This window comes from Sinocyclocheilus grahami, unplaced genomic scaffold, assembly GCF_001515645.1.
Source record: "Sinocyclocheilus grahami isolate Dianchi unplaced genomic scaffold, SAMN03320097.WGS_v1.1 scaffold645.1, whole genome shotgun sequence".
NCBI classification, from domain to species: Eukaryota; Metazoa; Chordata; class Actinopteri; order Cypriniformes; family Cyprinidae; genus Sinocyclocheilus; species Sinocyclocheilus grahami.
The window spans coordinates 427088-427848 of record NW_015505824.1 but is presented as its reverse complement, the minus strand read 5'-3'; the positions used below and the strand labels follow the sequence as shown (position 1 = coordinate 427848).

The window sequence follows — 761 nt, the reverse complement described above, 5'->3', positions numbered from 1 at the left end:
TCCTCAAAACCATCTGCAATATGAAACAGTTCTAACAAAGACAGAAGCTGACAAGCGCCCATCATAACGCCCACAAAGTAGAAGGTGCCAGCCTGGGCATCTAAGAACAAAACACAAGTTATCAGAAGAGCTTTGTTTCACTTTATTATATCCATTAAAAATGCAAAGTAATATTTTAAGCTCTGATATGTGTGGAAGTCATGAGCTCTTTCATAAGAGTGTTCTGCTTTGGTTGTTACACAACTCTAAACAGCCACTTGAGTATTTCTCAAATAACATCTTGGGTACAATTGGTAGAGATGTAAATAAACTGTGGGTTTGTTTAACATCCCAGATTATTTACATGAGCAGACATTTCAGAAGCGAGTTCATAACTGTTGCTTACCTTCCCCAAAAGAGAGAAATCTGGCTGTCATGTTTGTGAAAATCCATGTGTGTCCGTAGAACTGAAGCAAGTTGTACGAAAAGAGATATGCGAGACTGAGGCTAAACCTGCAAAAGATTACATTTTCAAGTAATAGACTTGTGCAGCATATGAAAAGAAGTCATTAATATAGCCCTCTTCCAAATTCTTCATCAACATAATGACGAATTTTAGTGCGCAATTGGTTGAGGTTCATTTCGCGATACTTTTTAGATCCAAGTGCAGTTAGTTAAAGGATTAATTAACTTCCAGAATAAAAATGTCCCGATAATTTACTCACTCCCATGTCATCCCAAGATGTTCATGTCTTTCTTTCTTCAGTCGCAAAGAAATTAAG

General features: G+C 36.9%; 1 protein-coding gene across 1 annotated transcript in view; it reads right to left on the bottom strand.

Annotated features, from left to right (window-relative positions):
- The window catches only part of LOC107558397 (very-long-chain (3R)-3-hydroxyacyl-CoA dehydratase 4-like), a 12241-nt gene that overhangs the window by 2757 nt on the left and 8723 nt on the right, over positions 1-761 (bottom strand). The window contains exons 2-3 of the mRNA XM_016242063.1: positions 386-492; positions 2-100 (exon numbers count right to left, since the gene is read on the bottom strand). Of these exons, the coding sequence (XP_016097549.1) occupies positions 2-100; positions 386-492 (206 nt within the window). The remainder of the gene's footprint in view (position 1; positions 101-385; positions 493-761) is intronic.